The 15660-nt window shown below is 42.6% G+C and overlaps 2 protein-coding genes across 2 annotated transcripts; both read right to left on the reverse strand.

The window, feature by feature from the left end:
- Positions 1-600: 600 nt before the first annotated feature.
- LOC136430072 (uncharacterized) lies at positions 601-15337 on the reverse strand. The gene is made up of 3 exons (XM_066420355.1): positions 15068-15337; positions 2497-2615; positions 601-1443 (listed from the first exon to the last, which is right to left on the reverse strand). The coding sequence occupies exons 1-3, from the start codon at positions 15111-15113 to the stop codon at positions 1093-1095; spliced, it is 516 nt and encodes a 171-aa protein (XP_066276452.1). The 5' UTR covers positions 15114-15337; the 3' UTR covers positions 601-1092.
- On the reverse strand, positions 8207-10035 carry LOC136430069 (lysophosphatidic acid receptor 3-like). Its single transcript, XM_066420353.1, has one exon. It carries the CDS (start codon positions 9559-9561, stop codon positions 8386-8388), a length of 1176 nt encoding a protein of 391 aa, XP_066276450.1. The 5' UTR covers positions 9562-10035; the 3' UTR covers positions 8207-8385.
- Positions 15338-15660: the final 323 nt, after the last annotated feature.

The raw sequence follows: 15660 nt of genomic DNA on the forward strand, positions 1-15660 counted from the left end.
GCAGTGTGACCAGGTATCCGTGTAAAGTAACATTTTCTCGTCCCTACTCACTTCTTTGCCTGGGTGCCATCCCCGTTAATTTACTCTCGCTCCCATACCAGTCTACCAACGTTCGCGAGAGTCTACTCGAAACTAAAGAGGATGGTACCCAAGCCACGCCTTTGCCTAAGCTTAAACGTCTAACAGGATAGTGGGACATTTGTTGGCATGATATTGTTGGTGTATTCAAACCTATTATAGCTGACGAGTTTCTTTTGAGGTTTGTCCTCTCCGCAAATTTGCAAATTCAAAATGAAAATGTTGTCGGAAACATTGTTCACGAGAATTGCTGAGCTTAAGAATTCATGTAATCGGTCTCTGTTCAATTATCCAATTCCGAGTGAGCGGAAGGTTTCCTGCCTCACCATTGCCATCATTGTACGGTGTATTCATCTTGTAGATATCGATAGCTATTTGACTCTTTGCAGCTCTGTTTCGAATTACAAGGGGTCGCTGTTGCTCTGACCAACGAAGAGTGATCTGATCTTGAATGTTGTCCTGACAACGTTCTTTTTTGAGGACGACATTGGTAATGATTTAGCATCGAAGACAACAACGGGCCAACATATCATATGAATGTATTTGACGATATTATATTATTACAGTCCCTCCCTCAGTCCTAGGTTCACAGGATTACAACTTGTATAGCTGTAAAACTAATTTCTATATCCATGTATCAGTGAAAACAGCTGTTTTGAAGGACATAATAGAGTGCATGTTTCTTCAGAACGTCTTTTATTCATATTGAAATATGACTTACACAGTAGATTCTTTAGTTTAAGCCGAGTAAAAAGTGGAGGTGTGTGAAGAAATAATGTTTTCAGAACGATTGTGTACATCTTTAGCATAATATTATTGTGCATATTCTATAATCTTTGAGACCTTACGCATGCGTAGACGGCACAAGACATGCATCAATACATAGACAGAGATTGTTCCCAAGTACACTTTTGCTTGACAAGACATTCTTCATCGACGGATATACCCTACAATGTAATTACTAAGCACTTATGTACAAGTATCTAAGTGTCCATTGTCAAGGTCAACACTGAATCACCATGGCGTCATCAAAAGAATGCAACAACATGCAACAATGAGTCCGACTTCACGAAGGACGCGTTGCCCTGCGCTCCTGACGACACCAATCTTCACGGGGGCCTTCTCAGGCCCCGGGTCGGATGTGACGTCAGCGATTGTTTGGTCGTTCTCCTGGAGGGTGGTGACGGTTGTGGTTTCCATGGTCACGGTCGCTGAGAACTCGTCGTTGCACATGTCGAAGGCGCAGCAGTACTGCTGGTTGGAACAGTTCCCCGTCACACCGTCACAGTCAGACAGGATGCACCGCGCAGGCGTGGCACAGCCTCGGACTACAGTCACGTGACCGTTGGACTTGGCTTTAGAGGTCTATTGAAAAGAAAAACAGAGAAACCTACATGCTGTTTTATTATACACATGAACAAGCTTAAGTCAACATTTACTTTACCAACGCCAGGACTTTCAGCCACGGGGACGGAGGGCGCCATAGACTGTTTGCAATGAATGATTCACTGCTCACCGCGTCACGTGTCCTATCTGCATAACGTGACGTCACAGAGAGAGTGGATTGCTCATTTCAAGGATTGGAGTTGATCAGTCGAAAATTTGGGTAAGCCCAAATACTTGTGTTGGAAATTGCAGTTTAACTTTGGTACGGAATGGCTTCTACCAACACAGATGAACTTTCAAGTGAAGTGACGCTAAAATATTAGTACTGACCATGATCATGACATGCAATGTAACCTGAATTCTATAAAAGCTTGATCATCGAAAACGATCGAAAAAGATATACCTGACCGGTACGTAGCGTGTGAAATTAGACTTTGAACCACCAGGTGGCTCAAGATAGTTCCAAAATGATGTCCGGCTCGAAAATGTTGCCCAGAAAGGAAAAAGCAGAATGACAAAAATAAGTCTGGATGCCATACTGTTTCATGGGTCTACACAAATACTTGGCTACAGGGCAACATGCATATGTCCCCTAATGAAATTCAACCAGAGCCGCCCCTAAAAAATCCTCTACGATCCTTCCCTCCTCTTCCTGCAGATGAAGTGACTGTCTTCTCTGTCACGACCAGTGGAAGAGTAGCTCATCTGTTCATTGAGTTCCTTTGAGCTAAATTGGTTCGAGATCACTTTCCTTTACATTTACTTTACAGGACCCTTTTTTTAACTCCTCACAGCTGGTGCGTTTGGGAAAGAGTATGGAAGTTAAACACACACCACGACCAGTGGACTAGCCCCCTGCTGTAGTGGTTGCACAAAGTTGTGTGGCCCAAGGGCTACTGAAGTGGAGATGGGCGCCGCCCTATGTACCATCGGTGCGGGAAGGAACTTTTTTTGATAACGTATAACGTATGAGAGTAGCCATATGGGTTTAAGTATATTTATCGATCCATACGTATAACGTTTATACCGTACCAGACATCGTTTCTCCCTGTCCGTGCACTGTGTGGTCCTGGCCACCAGACCCGGCTGGTACTCACACCGGGTGTGCTCCCCTCGGGACCTGCACTCCCAGCAACGCAGTCCCGACACGCCTGCACAGGATGAAGACAAACACACTGATAACGGATGTAAACAGATTTAGAAATACCATGGTATATCCAGGTCAAAAGATTTTTAAAAAACGAAGTTCCGCTGCAGTACCAAGGTCACACACCAGGGGGCCCAAAACCTACCTTGACCTTCGTCTTTATACCACCACCTAACATACCAAATATCATCACAAATTCGAACTACAAAAATCCGGAAACATAGACACACACACACAGACAGATGCACACACACGCCACCAAAGAGTGGTCGCACTGTCCAGGGGGTCATTATGTAGAGGTGGACACTAAAACACGTTGGACTGTGTCAGTGTAAGTTGAATTAAAATGCAAGGGTCGGGACTCGGAGATGACACCATATCATCAATAAGTATAGAAGGATGACAAAACAATCAGACAAAGAGTACTCAATACATTTATCTCCCGAAGGAAAAAAAGGTACAGCACTAGCCGTTTGGTAAATTCCACTAGCCCTGCACCTATTCAAACCTTCCACATAGGGAGTCAATTTTGTATCAGGATCAGTGTTGACTGATTGAGTGGTTGATTGACGAATTTATCAGTGTTGTGTCTTCTTTACATCGTGATTGGTTGATTGATTGACTGTCTTTTCTAACCTGATCCTCACAACAACTTGAGAAACTATAAACACCGTGACGACACATTGGTTTTACCAATATTGATTACTACGTAATGATATACCTTGCCACCTATGTGTTTTGAAGTTTGGTTTTCTGTCAATGAGAAGTATAGTAAATAGAGAAGTGTACATATATATCACCCTTCCATGTAATACCATACATACATACATGCATGCTATGTTAATGGGCGGTCCAGAAAATTCTTTGGGGGATAAATGTGAAAAAGACGAAAATACACCAAAAATCATTTGCATGTTGCTAGAAATAAGAGAACACATTCAAAGACGCCCTCCCCCTGCGATCTTTCCTCTTCTTTGTACCAACACGAATTCTAGTTTCGCTTCATCTCAAAAGTCTTCCTTTCCTTTGGCTTTCCACGACAATCCTTACCGGAAGGTCTGGGCAGGGTATGTTTGCACACCAAATTAGGTAACTAAGCTCAAAAAGGATCTTTTGTTGTTCGTCTATGCCCTTGGGAGGTAAGGTCGAAGTTACTTCTACGTTGTGCCTAGAATTCATAAACAGGCTTCAAACATGGTATGGGCAGACCGAGGCCAAGATGGAAAGTGAAAGAGAAAGATTGATCTCCGAGTCAAACTTTGCCAAGATAAAGGAGAATATAATACAAGAAAGCAGGAAGAAAACACAAGAAAGTGCAGAGCAATGGAAGAGCAACTAGAGTTCCACGACCTCATACCTCCGCCAAATGATTGTAACCTTTATGACTGACGTATTGGGAGTGTTTCTCATTCATTACAAATCATACCAGTTGATCGTCTTCATCCAAATAACAGAAGTTGTCCAAAGTATGAGCTTAACAAAGGTTATGCAAACATTAATAATCAATCATGCAAATGAGGTCCTTATTAGCATAATTTGATTCAACGATGTTCACATTCACATAACTTCCAAATGCCACAAGTATGAAATTGCCATCATTTACCTGTATGGAATTCTAGACGTTTCTCATTAATTATGCAAATTAGGCCTACAATTGCATATTTTCTATCTATCAACATTCCTCTCTTCCTCAGTTACAAATGTCACATATTTGAATAGTCATATCATGGAACACAGCGGGTTCTTAAAATTGTCTCATTAATTATGCAAATTAGAATCTGATTTGCATAATAATCCTCCAATCATACAAAGTATCACCTAAGCTATCTACATACCAAGAATCATCAACATCCATCAAGCCCATCTTGAGTTATAGTATTTTGTCATTTATTATGCAAATGAGGTGTTGATTTTCATAGTTGATATCTAATAATATTTCTCTGTTCCTCAGTTACATATGTCACATGTTTGAGAGTCCTATCATGGAAGTTGGCGGCAGTATAAACTTTCCTCATTGATTATGCAAATTAGCTACTAATTTGCATAATAAGTATCTAATCATGCACATCATCACTCAAGCTATCTACTTACCAAAAATCATGACCATCCATCAGGCCCTTCTTGAGTTATTCCCTTTCAAAGTCTGAAGCAAAACCTGCTCCTGCAGTTTCAAAAAAGCCGCCAGGGGGCCCAAACCTATAGCACTTACTCTATGTCCAAATAGCTACCTACCACTCAAAAATCAGTTCCATTGCATGTCCAGAACACGAGATATCAAAACAGGAAGTTCCTCTGCAGTACCGTGACAAGCCGCTAGGGTACCCAAAATCTAATCACTTCTAGGTCTCATCAAGACCTACCCACCTACCAAATATCAAGACAATCCATCCAAGCCTTCTTGAGTTATGCTTGTCAATTACACACACACACACACATACAAACGCTACCCTCTGCATAACCTTCTCGGCGAAGGTAAATATCACACAGGTGGCTCTGCAAACCAACACCTACGCTTTGATCCTACCTTAGCCATCTGATTATAGTCGGTGTTTAACCAAGGTTGCGCAACGTGCCTGCCTGACGGATGAACCAAGACTGTGAGCCAATGTACACAGCGTTTGTTTTAGTATTTGCAACCTTGGGAAAAGAACTAGTGATAATGCCTTTACTGAGTCTCCTGCATCAAGAAACTGAGGGATTGTTCACGTGGAGGTTACACACATATGTACACACACGCGCGTGCACACACACACACACACACACACACACACACACACACACACACACACACACACACACACACACACACACACACGCACACATACATACACATGAACATACACACGCGCACACACACACACACACTCAGTGACACACACACACACACACACACAAACACACACACACACACACACATTTCAAGAAATGCTTAAAACACCCCTAAAAGGACAGAGTCCGTGACGTTATCTGAAATACTTGTTTGAATCTTGAGGCTTATTGTGTGCAAGTGCACCTGCCCAGTCGTATAACTCACCGGTACATGACGCATGGAGATGTAACTCGATATATCGTTCATGTTGGACTGTAAAGTGCATTTCATCCGCTATATCCCATCATCGATTACAATCCTTGGCTGAAGAAAATCAGGCCCAAAACCCTTACAGAAACCAAGGACATTTTACATTGCAGAAACCAAGGAAGTGAACTAGAGGTGAAATAGAGACAAATAAAGATTACGATACATTAACGGCTCTATCCCTGTCGGAGAGTCGTGACCATTTGCACTTAAAATGGTAAAATGTGTATCTTATTTCTGTATCATTGTATCTTTCAATTGCATAGCGATACGGGACTCGCCATCTGATTAGAAAGCGCAAATCACTGCTTACTAATAGTGGTAGTTATATTATTGAATACCCAACCGTTTTCAGGAAAGACTAAAATCGAGGCTCGATTTTAGTCTTTCCTGAAAACGGTAACAATATACTGTGTTCCATAAAACCCTATCCTTAACTGGGCGTTTAGCGTGTGGCCTCCATTAACAGTTATCCGCTGTGTACATGTATATAACGTTACATGTATCCTTGAATTTAATACAAAACATCTAGATCTAAAGTTTCATAAAGGCATGTTTACATATTGCAAGACAGATATTGGTGTGAATACTTATCAATGTCTATCACCAAATATTTTTTTTTCAAAAACTGCCAATGATATTACCGTGTTTGGAAAATAATAGGACATAACTACAAATGCTTTTAATTGAATTATTGTATATATGATGTTTTTATTTGCTACCAGGGTAACAGAAGAGGAGAGTGGAAATAGAACCTACATGTAATTGAGTCTGACGTATTTCCTTTTCTGTACCTATAACAAGGACTGTATATACGTAAGTGTTAGGAGTTAATCCGTCAGTAATGATATTTCCTTATAAAAGTGATACTATTTATAAGGAATTAGCTACCTTCGGATAACTCAAACATGTCCGCCACTTATGATATCATCCGAAAAGCATGTGATTACGCTTTTGATAAGTTACTGGAGGAGTGGAGTAAACTAACTGGTATGTTAGGTGATGTTTCCTGGCGCAATATCATGTATTGAATAGTTGTAACACTATTGACAGATTGGTGTTATAGTCTCATTGATCGAAAAATAGATACACATAATTTCATCTGAAATATTGTAAATATTTCAGATGAAATTAAAATCAGATAATCGAATGGAGAACGAATCTAATCAAGTCCGACATCCTGTACCTTAACGGTGACTGTATATCAAATTATACGTAAGTTTCAGGCCTAGGAGTTAATCTGTCCGTTAAGATTTTTTTTCCTTTTAAACGTGGTCCAATATGAAAAGGAATTAGCTACCTGGGAGAACTCAAGCATGTCCGCCACTTATCATCTCAATTGAAATGCGTGATTGAGCCATTGATATACGGTTACTAAAGAATAGGAGTAAAATGATTGGCATATTAGGTGACGTTTCCTGGATCGCCTTCATGTATTAAATAGCTGTAATCAGTAATACTGTCCGCTGATTACTAGTAGTGTTATTCTCGTATTGTTTGCAACATAACTACAAATTATATCAGTTCATCAATGTGATCTTTTTTGGCTGTCCGGGTAACAGAAAAATCAAACAATCGAATGGAAAAAGAATCTTATTAAGTCTGACATATTTCTCTTCCTGTACTTATAAGGAGGACTGTATATGAAATTATACTTTCAGGCCTAGGAGTTAATCCGTCAGTATACCATTTTTCATTTCAAATGTGTCGCTATATATACCATATACGTGTAAGGAATTAGCCACCTGGGAGAACTCTAGCATGTCCGCCACTAATCATATCATTTGAAAAGCGTCATTGGGCTTTTGATATACGGTTTCTAAAGAAGAGGAGTAAACTGATTGGCATGTTAGATGAAGTTTCCTGGATCGCCTTCGGATATTGAATAGCTGTAATCAGTATAGATGCGAGGTGGAGTACGGACAAGGTATGTATGATTTTAAGACACTTCTTCATCAACTACTCAATTTTCAAACTGTTCGGCACTTGGGACTCAGCCTTCCCGCGAACCAGCTTTAGCTCCTGTTTTACACCAATCTTGTCTTGACTTTGTCTAATTTGTTTTCCTACTGGACTATCTAGAATTGTCCTCACTTTTAAAATTTGTTTGTCAATTCACAGTTCGTGGTTAAAATCCTGATGTTTGAAATCTTGGCACTGACGAAAAGTAGTGGATGCTCCTTGTAACGTCTGGCCGTTCCCAAAATCATATCCAGTTGCTTGAGTAACTGCTGTTTGGCGTATGCATATTATTACCTGGATGCCTAACCTTCATCTCCGTACTCAACTTAAATTCTTGCTAAATCCGATTTTAGCATTGCTTACAACAACCATTAGGGTGTACAATTACTGAGATGTTTGGTAAAAGGTGTGCCCATCTGTCAAAACAGCGATTCGCGCGTCTCATCTGAATATACCTGAAATCTTGATCCTCGCAAAACCATTACCCAAATGTGATTACTTGCACTTCAGAGGTTACGCTAATGTATCTCACACACAATTTCAAGATGACAGAAAAGTAGCCTTTCTGACAGACCTTTTATTTCGTGAGTAGTTCAACGAAGAGAATATACATTAAGTGATATACTTTTGCAACGGCCGACTTACACCACAAATACTTCAAGCTAAACCGTTACACACATTACGTTCTTTTCCTTTACCACGAAAATACATGTAAATTCGATCTTGATTGGCAGATTTAGTGAACATCTACACTTGGCAACGTATCAGTAGTGTGAACGTTTACCACAACATTACCTAACGGTGCTACTTGGTTGTTAGCGGCTCTACCACACCGTCTGATCCAAACCCATCTGTGACAATCTTGAAACATTTTCTTGAAAGCTGTGCGTAGCTGAGGCAAACGAAACGCGTACACAACTGGGTTTAACACAGGAAAGATCCCCAGAAAGACCACCGCCACACCAAAAACGGTCGGCTTGTAAGCTAACCTTTCCTCCACGCTACGCATGTACAGACCGTCTAACAGTTGGACCATGGCGATGACATAAGGGGTCCAGCTAATGATACAAGCGCATGCAAGGAAGCACACGGTCGTGGCTTTCTTTTTCGCGGCTTTGACTTGCTGTGCGCTCATGTGCACCCCTCCGAGTAGATGGGCATGCATGTTCGCACCAACGGCTACCAATCGGCGCTTCAAAGTTACGTAGATTCTTACATTTATCACTACAACAAAAACCATGCCTGCTAAAATGATGACTACAAGACAGATGAAATAATTGAGGTCCAAAGAGTCTATACACATGTCGGAGAGACTGTTCGTGTCACAGGTCCACCCTAACAGCGGAGAGTAGGAGACCAGCGCGCTCAGCACCCAAGTGGTGAAAACGGCTCCCGCGACGTGTTTCCCGGTGATGTTGGTCTGGTGGAAGAGGCCGTGGTATATGGAGACGTACCTGTCCAGGGTGAGCAGCATCAGTCCCGTGAGAGACAGGAGGACCGAGAAGAAGAAGGTGGTGTAGAGTATCAGGTAGGTCCCCTCCCCGCCACCTGCACCGCGAACGGCCGGTACGACTAGGCACATCACCCCGGCCATGGCGTCCACCCCTGCCATGTTAGCGATGAGGTAGTACATGGGTTTGTGGAGGCTTCTCTTCCTGGCGATGCCGAGGAGGACGGGCAGGTTGGCGAGGATGATGGCGAGGCCGAAGACGATGGCGGCGGACGTGGTGCTACCCTGCGCCGCGGAGTTGGCGGCGTGGCAGGCCTCCACGTCCAGGTCCGTACGGTTTTCCCCAAGGAGGATGTAGCACTGGAGATGGCTCGGCGTCCCGCCACCACCACCCGTTTCGCCAAGCCCTCCATCCTCTAACCAAACTTCTGTGCTTGTACTGTTGGACGTGTTGAGCGCCATGGTTCCGTCCTGTCGGACTACGTAGCGTTGCTGGCTGTCTGATGAAGAAAACTGTGATCTCACCTGTAATGTGTCTGGTTCATATAGCAACTGTCGTCTGCGCACGTCATCATCGTACGCCCACCTTTCCTTTGCTGGGGGCCATTAGAAGTGTTAAGCCCCTGTCACACTTGTGCGTATATACAAGCCCGCATGAGTTGCGTATTAACATGTTTTTGGTTTAGGTTAAGTTTGTAGCCGAAGAAGTGATTTATTTGGTTTGAGAACTAGACTGCTCAACGATGGGTCAAAGTAGAAAACAACTTCCTTCCCGCAAAATTTACTTAAACCAAAAAGATGTTACTGCGGAACTCATGCGCACTTGAATATACGCACAAGTGTGACAGGGCCCTAAGAAACTGTACTGGGAGTTTTGGGGCCCTATAACACGTGTGCGTATATATTCATGTGCGTATGAGTTGCGCATTAACATTATTTGGGGTTAAGTAAAGTTTGCGGGGAAGAAGTTCTTTTCTACTTTGACCCACCATTGTGCAGCCTAGTTATCGAACGAAAGAAATGACTTCTTCGGCTGCATTCTTACCTAGACCAAAAACATGTTGATACGGCGCAACTCATGCGGACTTGTATATACACACAAGTGTGACAGGGCCCTTACCCTCTATTCAATAATCGGTGCCGCGATTTTACGAGTAGAAATAAATGTGTTTGAGATTATAGAATCGTGCCTATCAAAAACCAATTGGTTTCAAATTAAAGATCATCAGTACATTACATAAACGTGGTTTGATTATTTGTCTTCTTTGATTAGGAAAAAATTGACATAGTCGGAGGAGTCGAAATGGCAGCTTATATAAACTAAATTGTTGATAATGGTCCATAATGTTAGTCTTGTAGGCGTTATTTTCCTCTAGAAGCAACTTGTTCAACGTAATTTGCCCTATTTCTTTTCTAGGTTATACAAGATATGTGATTAAACTATGATCCGTAACATTTTTCTGCGGACACTACGGAAAAGGTCAACATAGAGTAGATTCTGAGTCAATCTAGTCTCCAAGCAGATCTATCGATGTCATGGCAGTATTAAAAGGGCCGGTGGCTTAGGATACACGTCGTTTTGATATTTTTGATGCTACCTTGCCACCGATAGATCTGCTTGGAGATTAATCCAATCTAAAAAAAGGACACGCCTGAAAAGCAGTGTGTTTAGCACTGAGTGCGCCTACCCTGTATTAAGAAAACGGAAATAGATAAATAATAAATAGATGAATAGACAACCGCAGAACGCTGTGGTTGATGGTTGTGATACATGCAACTTGAGAATCTATTTGCAGATTCTTGTCAGAAGGCTACTTTTAAGTAGAAAAGCTGACATATATGCATATGTGCGGATGAAAATGAAGAAAACATGTTGTATTGATGTGAGGGCATATCAATATCAATATCTTACGCCTTCATACCCAGGCAGATATAACCGCGGCCTGTAAAGTGGCATCGTGTGGCACAAACGGTGATTGGTTCGCCCAGAACCGGGAGGTCTCGGGTTCGAAACCACCGATATGCCCCGATGTTGTGCCCTTGGGCAAGGCACTTTGCGCGAAAATGAGTACCTAGGTAAGGACTCCCTCGGATAGGACGTTAGATGTAGGTCCCGTGTTTGAGGAGGGCAACACCTCTTGCACGTAAAAGAACCCACTTATCGAAAAGATTATGGGTCCATCTCGGTATGAGTGGATCAAACCTTACAGTCTGGTCCGGGTGGACATCTTGAAAAGGTGATAGTCACCTGTTATGTCAATTCTTCCATAAATGTGGCAAATCTCAACAAATAAACGAATAAAAGAACCGTCGTAACAAGTCTTTGTGATGTGGCAACCCAATTTGGGCATTATTAGCGTTGCTTGGTTCGTTCTTCTGGTGGGGTGCCGTAGGGTGCGTTTTCTTTTTTGGGCAGACAAATCTCCTAGGAGATTAAGAAAAAAGCACCAGTTTAAAGTATTCATTCTTAGACCTCCTTTCCACTAGCCGGCGACCGTACTCTCCAAGCAGAGGTTAGGCTCCGGATGTTCTTTTTATATCTTCTTGGGCGTTTTTATCGGGCTGCCTGTTTTGTCAGGTTTTCGTTTTTTCCGTTAGCCATACAAAACAAGAAAACATGACAGAATAGAAGGCCCGACAAAAATGCCTAAAAAGAACGTCAAAACCCAGTCAGAGCCTAAGCTCTGCTTGGAGAGTAGTTATAGAGCGACCGTACAGTGACCAAAATTAGATTTGTATGAGCCTTGATTTTATAATTAGAATAAGATGCAAAAAGTACGATTTTTAAAAAGGACAACAAAACACACAAGAAAACGTGAAAATCTGTAAATGCAGAAATGTGGCTTTATGTTTGCGTTTTTCGCGGTTAACTCTTCAGCGCGAACTTAAAACCACCGCGAAATTTTTTGCCCACCTATGACTGTAGCGCTACTATTGTTTCAAATGTGAACATAACACCAGCGCGAACATCCCATTTTCTCCCTACCGCGAAATAAAAACCGAACGCGAACTTATATTTATGCATGTATAGTATTCGTTGGGCGACCTGTCAAGTCTGTGGTCGCTTAGTGGTCGCAGCCTCTGCTGAAGCGTGACGTGTAGGCCCCCATTCCACAGTTCTGTTCCCCAGCAAAAGACCATGGCCCCGATAAGTTGAAAAATTGCGAATCAGCTCCCTAAAAAATTATCGCCGGCGCCTTCCGGGAGGCCTGCAAAGAAGCCTGGAGCTTACCAGGGCACGTGAATCGGGCCTACTGTGTAAAACCGTTTCCCATTCACCTTCTCGTAAAACAGATTGGCGCTGGGCCGTTTGATTTACGGCAATTTAAACACCGTTCTCGTTCACTGATGGTTCCCCACAGCGGTTGCTCCAGCTGGTACTTCAGTAGCTTCTACCAGGCCCCGCGGATGGCTGCACAAATAGTAGAAATTGGCCAAATAGAGTGAATAGTATGCTAAAGGAGTCGGCTACGGAGGTAGAGACCATTTGCCATCTACGCAAAGTGTAACTTCTACAGCGGACTAACTTCTCTGGCATGTTATCCCTCTATTTTGCCAATTTGTACGATTTTATCAGCGCCCTGTGGAGCCTTGTAGAGGCTAGTACTTCAGTGCGGTCAGCGACATGCTCACTACTTATGCAAGGTTGATAATTATCGGCGCGGACGTGGCGTAAATAGGGTAATTATAGGAGGTGGCTGTGTTCTAAATGCACGACATGATGTGACGCTGGGCAGCAAGGGGCGGCGTGTGGGCCCTGCTGGTGTTTTCAAGGGCAGTGGTTAGGGTGACTTGGTGGCGGCGGTGTCCTGTGACTCCAATCAAACCACCTGTTCGGTATACCGAACTTAAACTAAAACGTGAATTACTGTAAATGCAGATATGTTCGCTGTTGTTTTATGTTCGCGGTCTTTGCGGTGAACTCTTTACCGCGAACTTAAAACCACCGCGAACACTCCATTTTCTCCCTACCGCGAAATCAAATCCCCGCGAACATTTCTGCATTCACAGTATATACTACTCTCCAAGCAGAGCTAGGGTTTGCAGCACAACAAAAACGATGACAAAGTAGAAGGCATGACAAAAACGCCTAAGAACACGTCAAAAACCAGCCGAAACCCTAGCTCTGCTTGGAGAGTAAGTATATACCTCCTTGGCGGCTTTCTTAAGCTTCATGTTCCTATAAATCTGTTACTTCCCTTCACTGCTTTTTACCAGCACAGTGTTGCCCGTGATATAAGGTTGTCTACATGTAGCACGTTTGCGCATTTAAATCTACATATTGCATGTGGGATTTTAGATGTTTTACGATGTACATAAAGTGAGAGCCTGGAATTCTGGTGTTACAAGTTTCACCTTTATCTACTTTTATTCTATCCCTTTTACTTTTTAAAATTTTATTCTGTCTTTTATGTTGCAACAATGGTACTCCTAGCTGGGCAATCATGTTTAAGATGATGTTCAATAATTAGTTCTCATCTGAAGTTGTCTCCACGTTCGCTTATAACATGTAGTTATCATTGATTTTGTATTTCATCTTTCAATACAAGGGTACTCATAGTTAGTCAAGATGCAGTTTTAATCTCAAACGTTGTCACTATGTGTGCGTAATTATTATAGATTATGCCTTAACGCGTCGGCCCAGTCAAACAGCAGACGTGTGTGTGTTTGCGGGCACAATGTGCGTGAGATACGGCCTGTCGGCGACTCCGCGGGGCACAAAGGCGGGAGGCTGGGGTCGCTACCGGCTGCCCGTTCCCAGCCATTGTGAACCACGGACCCGTACAAAATCAGCTTTACCCCGGTCTGGACCAAAACCCTTTCTCGTTTCCCGCGTGCATCCTGAAAGCGCTTCAGTCTGCCGCGGATAGAAACAGGAATCATATTTCGACTGAGACATTAGTACCAATACGCGGTAGGGATGAAGCGAGAATGATGATGGGGCTAGGGTTGGTAGGAATGGTGGGAAAATGAAATATGAAATAAAATCCGACGTGTTTGGGGGAATGACGAAATGAAATAAGCTAGGGAAAAGAACAGGGAAAAGAACAAAAAGATAAATAAATGATAAAGAACAAAATCAGAACATTGGCATACCAAATGCAAACATTTGACAAATTCCGCTACAGTCCATCCTTCAGAGTACGAATACGACTTTAAGTTTTTTTATAAGACTTGTCCGCACCCAAGTTGAGTTTGTTACAACAGTATCCCACTGCGAGGCAAATTGTCGAGCCATATGTTCAAAATATTGCAACAATACTATCCCTAACCTTGTTTCATACTATTTTTTTGGATGGAAATATCTGTTAAAGTCGCTGACGCAATAATTCTCTCGTTTCATATGTTGAGGTGTTTTGAGACTATCTCTAGGTTTTGTAGTGTTTTTACGACATGATTTTTAAAGCGAATACAAGAGCTAATAAAAATCCAGAACTGCATAAAAAAATCAGTTTTTAGTGAAGATGTCAGTCTTATCTTTGAATGTTGTTGAATCCTATCAACGCTAGTAAAACAAGTTATGTCGTCTTCTATGAGCATATTGTTGACTAGTTTCCGGGCACGCAGTTTCAGCCTACTTAGAATTTCAAATACATGACTGTAACTCTTTGTAATGTGTGTGGGGCCCGCCATTGTTGACCCTTGTTTCCCTGAGAACGAAATCCCCAATCCTCTCCCCACAAAAGTCTTCCTGTTGCTTGTATCAAACAGTTATGAGAAAGAGTAGTATGTGATTACTGTGGGATTGTTCAACAGCTAGGTAACATGAGAGGAATGTAACATACTCAAGGCTAGGGCCGCCTTCCGAGACGGGGAACAGAAAACGCTCGTTCTGTATAGCTCTACATGGGAACATCGCTTGTGCGAAACAAAAGAAAGTCGGACAAGTCTACTGATGATGCATGAAAGGATGGCCTAGAATCCATACACTGATTCTAACAAACAGAGAAATAACACAGTCACTCACGTAACAACAGCCCACACAGCAACGCCAGCACAAGGATCCGCCTCATATTTTGGGACACTTTTCGGTAGTTTGTTTTGCAAGATGAAAATCACATGGATGACCCCGTGTGAGGATGTACGTCCTGACGTCTCACGGAAAGTTTTCTTGGTTTTTGGAACGTCTCGGACTTTATGTAGAGGTTGGGCGTGGCGAAGCTAGACTGCAGCTGGGAAGGCTGGACCAAGAAGTTGAAATTGAGTGAGACGCGGTGACGTCACGTGAAATCTCGCGAGACTTGGTCAATTGTTTAACTGTAACAAAGGTCGTGTTGTCACATGGTTATACTGAACAAGCCCTGCCGGGGACATGTAGTAGATATCAATCTAAACGGAAGTATCCAGAGATGTCTAGGCGATACAGCCAACACTAGAGGATATCATGACAGGAAGATTGAATATAGCACGACGCGGCGAGTACTGGCCCCTTAATACTGCCCTCTCAATTTGCTGAAACCTCAACGGAGGAAAATACAGGCTGAAACAGAGTTCTTTTCTTTTCTAAACCTCCCCGAATCTCAGACTTGAATCACCTTTTATTTTGAAAACGCATGTACC

The sequence above is a fragment of the Branchiostoma lanceolatum genome, chromosome 3 (genome assembly GCF_035083965.1).
Source record: "Branchiostoma lanceolatum isolate klBraLanc5 chromosome 3, klBraLanc5.hap2, whole genome shotgun sequence".
Taxonomy (NCBI): Eukaryota; Metazoa; Chordata; class Leptocardii; order Amphioxiformes; family Branchiostomatidae; genus Branchiostoma; species Branchiostoma lanceolatum.

Bases quoted from the DNA above. Each gene is read 5' to 3' on its own strand.
- LOC136430069 (XM_066420353.1), bottom strand. From the start codon at position 9,561: ATGGCGCTCAACACGTCCAACAGTACAAGCACAGAAGTTTGGTTAGAG.
- LOC136430072 (XM_066420355.1), bottom strand. From the start codon at position 15,113: ATGAGGCGGATCCTTGTGCTGGCGTTGCTGTGTGGGCTGTTGTTAC. The intron at 2,616-15,067 runs GTGAGTGACTGT...CATCCTGTGCAG, and splicing joins GCTGTGTGGGCTGTTGTTAC to GCGTGTCGGGACTGCGTTGC. The intron at 1,444-2,496 runs GTACGGTATAAA...TCTTTTCAATAG, and splicing joins ACAGGGAGAAACGATGTCTG to ACCTCTAAAGCCAAGTCCAA.